The following is an 8,365-nucleotide window of genomic DNA, read 5'->3' as shown; positions in this document are numbered from 1 at the left end:
CTTGGTGTTGCAAAGTACATGCACAGTGTTTCGTTAAAACCTTTGCCTGGTCACGTGGTACCGCAGCGGCGAGGCTCCGAACGAGTGCAGCTACGACGCCTCTGCGCAGTGGATCACGTGGCGTGACGTCACGCCTGCCACACATGCACTCCGGCGGCTCCAGGTCATCGCGACGCGATGAATGACCTTGTGAGACATGGCATAGTAGAGCTTTCGCTCTAAAAATTGAGTCGAATCGGATGACATATCTCCTTCAGCAGCAGTGGCTACGTTTGTGCACGCAACTTGTTTATGCTCGTTACGTCGACGTGTGGTCAAAAAAGAGCAACACATTGCTCATTCGATTATTTGAAACCTTGGCATAGTCAGTATGTCTTGGCGCAACCTGAGTGTGCTGCGTATGACTGTAACGAATCACTTTGGTGATGACACTACGATATTCGACGGGTCGTTCTATGTGCCGCGCTCCAGCACCAGCGCCATTCGTATTATTTTTCTTTTCTTGAAATGAATAGAACCAAAGACTAATTGCGCACGCATTTTGAGCCTACGATGTCATTCTTTTTATATCAAAATGTAACATGACTGACTCAAGAATAAGTAAATGTTTAATGGCGCGCTAATCAAGATTTATTAGTGAAACCCGCACAAGAAAACACATTACTTAATTTTCTTTCTTCGGATGTAATGTTGAGTGCCTTGGAATTATGCTATACAAATTTGACACATTTGCAAAACGTGAATCACAATTCGGGCCTGAAGGGGGTATATGCGTTATAGATGATTTTAAATAAGGAAATTATAGTTGGCAATGACATCTAGTTGCAGCGGTGGCCTAGTGGTTACGGTGGTCGGCTGCTGACCCGAAAGTCACGGGCTCGATACCAGCCGCGGTGGTCGCATTTTCGATGGAGGCCAAATGTTAGGGGCCCGTGTAGACCACCATTTCAGAGCACGTTAAACAATCTCAAGTGGTCAAAATTATGCGGGGCCCTCCAGTATGGCGTCTATGATAGCCTGAGTCGTTTTGGGACGATAAATCCCACAAACAAACCAACAAAACATGTCATCGAAAAAGGCGATTGATAGATTTAGCCAGGCGCGCGAAATCTGTATAATCCAGAAGGCGTAAGCGTGCAGCCTGCTCTTCAGACTAAAGAAAAAAATAGACTCGGGAATACTTATCTCATTGAACATTAAAAAAAGCATCATAAAAAAAAGATAGCGTGTTGTTTTTGAAACGGTGCTGACACCAGGCTAGGCATTTTTTTAAATACTTGATTGACTCAGTAAACGTTCCAGGAATTACACGACCGCTCTCACTTGGGCCGGTTCGGGCAGCGTGACTTCACTCATTGAGGAGAGAAGCGAAAACGCCGAAGCCATGCTCTCGTTCCCCTTGTGTTGCTCCCGTGTACCGTCACGCCGGCCTAACACGCCGACATTCACCAAGCGCTTGAAAGGCAACGATGGTATCCTTTCATGAACCACAAACAAAAGTCATGACCCATTGCACTCTCTGAATAAGGACGACCTGCGGAACTGTGTTGCACACCGCAGATAGTTGGTACAGAATTTTGATGAAAGGAAAATAAAGGCACCGAAATTTCACGAAAGGTACAGTAAGTGCCCCTTTAATGTAGCGTATATGCTAAAGTTTTTCATTTGAGCGGGATGCGTCTTTTTGCCGCGACGTGCATAGTCTGTTTTCCGGCATGTGCTTGGCGTTTCCTGCATGATCTCGGTGAGCTATCCGAGTAGTGTGCGTCTTTTAGCTGTATTCTCCATTTATCGACATTCTATAGTGGACTAGTGGTGAGTAATGGGGTTTGTCCAATTGATGTGGCACATACGTGTTTACCCGAGGGCAAGTTTTTAATTTTTATTTTTATGACATATACCTGGGCTGTGATAACTTGATGTTTCGTGGTACAGTGATGGATAGTGGGGTTAGCCCAATTTTTTTGGCACATCACTGCTAGGTGTTATTCTGTTGAGTAGGTAATTGTTGACTAGCCAACTGTTCGCGGACTTGCAATATGTTCATATTTCTTATTACTCTAAGCGTCACAGTCACGTTAACCGGTTCGCCCAGTTAACCGTTTTAGCACAGTCCGGGTGGCCACGGTCGCTTTTCTAAAAATTTGGAGGCAAAGGCCATTCTCGATAATCTTCTGCTGTGCAGGTACCCGTTCGCGGACTTACAAATGGCCTAGTTAAAAGCCACATCGCAGACTTCAAGAAAAGCAACCATTCTAACTTCGTTCATTTTTACATCGTTCGTTGAATCGACCTCCCGGATAAGTGGACCAATATCTGGTGGTCCCGCAATGGTCGTATTGACAGGAGGTCAACTCTGTTAAAAGCTCTCTTTTCAAAGGGGCTTTTCGTAACGATCGGGAATTCACTTCAATTGCCCGCAGTCTCAGGGATGGACGAACCTTGAATAGTCTGTCTACGAGTGTTGGAGAGCCGAGCTCAGGAAGTGCGACTGATGCACGATACCATTGGACGCCCTTGAGGAGTGGCTACAGGTTACCAGAGCGCCAAGGGTCATGACCCTGCACAGACAACAAATCCCGAATATCACCGCCCTATGTTCCGTCGAGGCTTGGTGATCCGTTCGTCGTCGTGAAAATCCAGTTCCCACCACCGTAATCACAACTTGTTAAGTCATCAAAGAGACTAAGGTGTTGATGTACACTATCCTTTAGGATTTGAACCAGACAGGAGAAAAAGCACAGATGATAATTAAGCAAAGAGGAATCTAAGAGGATATTGTATCAGCACACCATCTTACTTATACAGAAGGAACTAAGCTTACTGTCGCACTAGAGCTAGCCCTTCATCTATTTTGCTGCCAGTGTTGTTTGGTGGTGGCACGTTCCTGAGCTGCGTTTGCCTGCCTGGCTTTGAACTATAATAGATTGAGGAGCCTGGTCTGCTATAGACACATACATATGAAGCCAACGGATAAAGTAGCGAAGGAAAACATGGGACACTATTTGAAATTTTAATGGAAGTATAGCAATTATGAGATAACGAAAATCAAAGTGCACGACAAAACAACTTTGCGCCGCTGGGAACCGAACCCACAACCTTCACGTTACGCCGCGGCGACCAGTGGCGTTGGGTAACACTCCCAGAGTTCCCCTTACAGAAATACTGAAGAAAGTCGATAGTGGTCGGCCGCCGCCTTCGCGCAACTAATAGTGCATCGCACGCGTAATGCAAAGGTTGTGGGTTCGATCTCCACCCACGGTCACTTGCTTTTTTCTCTCCTCCACCTTCATTTAGCATTAACTAGTAATTGCGAGACACGAACTAAAATCGCAAATGACACCTTTCCTGCTTCCCTTACATTCATTACTACATTATTATTAAATACTAACAATTCTACTAATAATAATACCAGGGGTTATAGGTATCAAAAGCACGATATCATTGTGAGGAACGCCGTAGTGGAGGGCTCTGGAAATATCGACCACCTGGGGTTCCTTAGCGTGCACCTAAATCTAATCACACAGGTCTCTAGCATTTTGCTTCCATTGAATAGCAGCCACTGCGGCCGGGATTCGATCCCTCGACCTTCGGGGTCAGCACTCAAGCATCATAACCACTACGCCGCCGCGGCGGGTCTAGATTGATTATCCGTTCACTTCATACGACTGCGTCTAAAGTCAGCTTGAACAGTCGAAGCCTTCATTCGAGGTTACAGAAGCTACAGACGCATCATGTGATTAGAACTCACGACATGAGCACTGTGAGCACGTAGAAGGCGTCGGTCCATTTCTTGCGCGATCTCATTTCCGGCACCGTCTCGCTGTGCTCGGTCATTGCCCAAGATTTGCAGCAGGAACACATGCGATGGAAGGCTATGAACGCCACCGCCACCAGCGGCAGCGCCACGCACAGGACGAAGGACAGCAGCATGATGAGGACGACGATGGCGTTGCGCTTGACCAGGCTGAACAGAACGCCGCCGTACTGCGATCGACGTCACCGTGTAAACTGTAGACCACACTTTAAAGACAGCTGCACCGTTATGGGAGTTTTCTGGTCCCAAAACAAAATTCACAGGGTCCCCTATGCATTCCCATGGGACGACTCGAAGGCTAAAGCCATCTTCTTTTTCTTCTCAATCGATGTATTGACCCTGCCCCGCCACTCACCGAAAGCTTTCCGCACCTAACGCGGTTTCGCACTGCCTCCGTGATCGGCATACTATCAACTACGCGATGTCGTCAGGTGATTACGACATCATGCGACGTCGTAGTGACGTCATGAAGATGCCACACAATTTTGGTGATCGGTGACGTCATCGCGTGATGGTGATTTCTTGCATCACTCGTGTTGACGCCACCGACGCGGGACACCGGTAAATTTTCGCGCTTTGTTAGGCATCTAAGGATTTCTCTTTAATTATCGCCCTCTGGCTTGCTCGCGTTTCCTTTCTTCGAAACTTCGACGCTCGCCGCTTGCCTACACTCTTAAAAAAAAGGCGCATCTGTTACTCTTTTCGGTGAGTCCCGACTTTCCGCAGTATATGACTCTCCTTAAAGAGACACAATTGACTCCCTTTTGGTCGCCACGACTCTCCTGAGAGAGTGTAATGACCTCTAAGGACACTTACCTTGTCTCTTTAAAGAGACAAGTGAAATCATATACTTCGCTAGTCAGGGCTCATAAAAAGAGTCAAAGGGCACTTTTTTGTTTTTCTTAGAGTGAATCGACAGTGCTATGTGAGGCTGATGGCGCGCACGCCTTTCGCTACTTGAAAGTACCGTGTTCGCGGCGTTTGAGCAAGGAACGGCACGCAAGGTAGATTAGTGGTAGTTAACGTGAGGAAATAAAGACGCCCCAAACGGTGCCACAGCTTTCTGAGCAAAAAAAAAAAAACACTACTTTTAGGGCGAAAGCCTAACATTCCTCATCCAACGCGGAAAAGTGACCATCTTCCGCAGTGGCTTCGGCGTCATCACCAACGATGCAAAATTCATGTGTTCTGATATGACGTCATCTGTCGAGTTCTCGTGACGTCACAAATCATCAAAATTTGTGACGTCCTTATGGCGCTATTATGACATAACACGATAACGCCATCAAATGACTTCGCATGGTCAGAGGTGGGCCGATCCAGGAGGCAGCGGAACAGCACTCGGGATGCAGAAAGCAAGGGATGTGCTTTAAGGGGGAGGGCGTGGATATTAATACAATCTATTGAGAAGTAAAAGATTGCTTTTCAAGTCATCTTAGGTGATCGTATAAATAACCGTGTGATTTTCGCTCCCGAAAGGTTCCCAATATATTGTTGCAGAGGCAACCTTCAAAGGGTGCATAGTGGGCGCGTCTTGGAAAGCCTACTCGTCGGCACACCCTACAACAGGGGTAGTCGTCTAAACAACCTCTAGGGTGCCGCAGAAACACCCCGACCAAAGGGTGTTGTACGCTACAAGGGCTACAACTTTCGTTCGAGACCGCACCTCTGACCGAGAAAATATGGCCAGGCTAGTACGCGTACAGAACGGTAACGGAAGCTTCCATCTGGATTAACTTCATTTCAGTCTTTTAAGTGTAACTCTGAAGATACATATACAAAGAAAACATTTAATAGACCAGAAGCAAAAATACCTGTTCAGAGTCGAGTTCAGCTTTCTTCTCTTTCAAGACTGCAAGAAAGGAACAGAAGAAGAAGATGATCGTGAACGGCTTGCCGTAAACACGGAGCACGTGGTGAAACTCTTTAGAATCATGTTACGGGAATTTTAATGACAGCTACACGTGCGGTAACATTTTTCTATAAGGCTCAAACTCTCTCTCTGTGAAGCCTTGCTAATGCTAGTTGATCAAACAATCAGTTATATGTTTATTATTGAACTGCTCTTCAAGCTTAAAGTCCGCGCACTCTCCATGGCACCTTGACAAGGCCCTTTTCTCGATACGTTTGCTCAGTGACATATCGCGTTAGACGTATTTTCATACATGAAAAAGAGGAAACACCATTAGCTGTTAAGTGTTCATTACACAACGAGTTATCCTAATGTTATAAGCGTTGTTCTACTTATTTCCCCTTTTATTCATCATAGTCGGCAAAATGTCTGGTGCTGCCTGTTCCCACGAGTTCCATAGCGGCGAGTTTTCTGTGACTCTCAGTCATACTACACGTCACCTCAAGGAAGAGTCAATCGTACCGCCTACACACGCCATTGTACAACTCGCCTTGCGTGGGGTCATTCGAGGGTAGCACAATGGTGGCGAACACTCCGTGTAGCCACACGATAAGTCCTCGCAGCCCGTAGTTTCCGATCACGTGACCAGTGTCGAGATCCATCGGCTTCAGGGCACCGGTGAACTTTATTTCCCTAGGGCCTGTGCACGCTTCGGTGATAAAACGAAAAATGCACTTATTCGATAAAGACAACATAGCGACATAAGGTAACTTTATTACCCGATATTCACAGCATGCAGCGTGAACTATTCAAACTCTTGAGGAAATCTATGTGCGCAATCGCGTAATTCTTGCTGCCACATGCCAAGAGCAGAGCGCAGCGTCGCGTGTTTTGGTAACCTAAAAAGGAGAGCGATATCACCTTGCACTACCACCTCTCTCGCCTCAGCTTCTCTCCACCGCACAAATCCCTTTCCCAGCACCACCAACACCTGTGGCGCCAACTTCAGGCCCACACCTTTGTTACTCCCGCACGTCCTGCCCTCTTCCACCCCGGGACGTACTCGCCGGCCTGCCGCTTGTGTGGCAGCTACCGCACCAATTACGATCACGTATTTTTCTCATGTCCGGCACACTTGCCTTCTGCCTCTTGGAACCTAAGTCCCCAGCAGTAGGAGGCTGCTTTCTCCAGCACCGAGCCGGATCTCCAACTTCGGCTAGTGACCTGTTCGGAGGACGTCGCGACTAGGCACGGCCTGGACACCACAAGCGGCAGCATGAAGGCCGCCCACAACGCGGCTTTTTAATTTTCTTTACTCTCGGCCTTCTCATCAACAAAATTTTGTACCACCACCAGCAAAGCTTCCGGCTGACACGTTAAAAGACTGGGCGTGCAAACACGGACACAAGAGAGAAGACAACGCCTTTTCAGTTGTCAGTCGGCGATTGTGTTGTCTTGACTTCTCGATTGTGTCCGTGGTTGCATGACCAGTACTTTAACATGAAAATACCTAACAACTAGCTCAGCTCTCTGTTATTCACTTAAATACATAATATAGCGAAAAAAACAAGGACAGAGAAAGAAGCACACAGGACGATCGCTATACTTCAACTGAAAATTTTACAGAATAACAGCTTTCTCTGTTATTCTAAGCTTCCGGATGAGTAGAAACGCCACGTATGACGTTAAACCACCGCCGAAAATTGAATGAAAGGAAACGTTTTGCCTGGCGTTGCATAAGTATACGGCGTTCGTGTTTGTCGGTTCGTGTCTTCCCTTGGTACCCGTCCTTTTAGCGCCATACCAACTATTCTGAAGTAATGAACCAAATAGCTCAGTAACATGCCCTGTTAAAAAAATATCGCTAATTTGCCATTGTCAGTGGTTGGCCCGGGTCACTGGATGACCAGTCATAACGCACGCCGTGCCGCCTAGCGGTTCTCCCTATTTTGCAAGCATCACTAGTACCAGAACCAGAGGCGAAAGCGACGGGCCGGTCTACCAATAACGCCACACGTCACGTTTCTGCTCTACTAGAAGTCCTGCTGCTGCGCCTCTTAAGATTAGGGAAACGTACCACAGCGTCTGCGCTTTCTTATTTGGGTTTCTCGAAGACAGCTTAGAGGAAAGCAATACGTGGCGCATCATGACGTAGGATCTTTTACAAAAAAATCACAGCATATCCACGGAGTGAATGACGAAGAGTGGGCGAAGCTGCGGAGGTTCATCGGTAAACCGTGAATCTTCCGTGAATTCTGCCCAGTACATCATCACCGACGTGAGATCGGGCGCGTTTATACTAAAGGTTCGATGAGTTATGACGACTTGCAGCTCACTTTAATTTTACATGTACGCTGTGAATTTTCATTGTTTAGAAAACCATTGCTTTAGAAAACATCTGGCGTCTTTCGTTAAGCAGCTGACGTCTTTTCGTTTTGCTTTAGAAACATCTGGCGTTCTTTCGTTTTGCTTTTAGAAAACATCTGGCGTCTTTCGTTGGTTTATTTCATCAATCAACGGCGTTTTGAACAAAATTTTTATTGTTTAATCACGCACAGGAGAAATCTCACCAGGCACTACCTTGGAGGTAAACAATGGCTGCTAATGGGAATGAGAGACAGAAGAAGTCGGCTTTTAGCTAACACTTACACTTCTACTTCTACTAACGTTTCCTACTGGAACATGCCAATGGCTGC

The 8,365-nt window shown here is 46.7% G+C and overlaps 1 protein-coding gene across 1 annotated transcript; it reads right to left on the bottom strand.

Annotated features, from left to right (window-relative positions):
• Positions 1–2,261: 2,261 nt before the first annotated feature.
• LOC119399002 (uncharacterized) lies at positions 2,262–5,912 on the bottom strand. Its single transcript, XM_037665817.1, has 4 exons — positions 5,906–5,912; positions 5,632–5,669; positions 3,752–3,987; positions 2,262–2,561 (listed from the first exon to the last, which is right to left on the bottom strand). The coding sequence occupies exons 1-4, from the start codon at positions 5,910–5,912 to the stop codon at positions 2,456–2,458; spliced, it is 387 nt and encodes a 128-aa protein (XP_037521745.1). The 3' UTR covers positions 2,262–2,455.
• Between the last annotated feature and the right edge of the window lie 2,453 nt (positions 5,913–8,365).

The sequence above is a fragment of the Rhipicephalus sanguineus genome, chromosome 7 (assembly GCF_013339695.2).
Source record: "Rhipicephalus sanguineus isolate Rsan-2018 chromosome 7, BIME_Rsan_1.4, whole genome shotgun sequence".
In the NCBI taxonomy this organism is placed as follows: domain Eukaryota; kingdom Metazoa; phylum Arthropoda; class Arachnida; order Ixodida; family Ixodidae; genus Rhipicephalus; species Rhipicephalus sanguineus.
The sequence above is the reverse complement of the archived record's forward strand: the minus strand, read 5'-3'. Positions and strand labels throughout refer to the sequence as shown.

What these genes read in the sequence shown, in the direction of transcription:
- LOC119399002 (XM_037665817.1), bottom strand. An exon ending in CTGAACTCGACTCTGAACAG is followed by an intron (nt 3,988 to 5,631) that starts GTATTTTTGCTT and finishes CGTCGATCGCAG; the next exon opens with TACGGCGGCGTTCTGTTCAG. An exon ending in GTGCTCACAGTGCTCATGTC is followed by an intron (nt 2,562 to 3,751) that starts GTGAGTTCTAAT and finishes TTGTCTGTGCAG; the next exon opens with GGTCATGACCCTTGGCGCTC.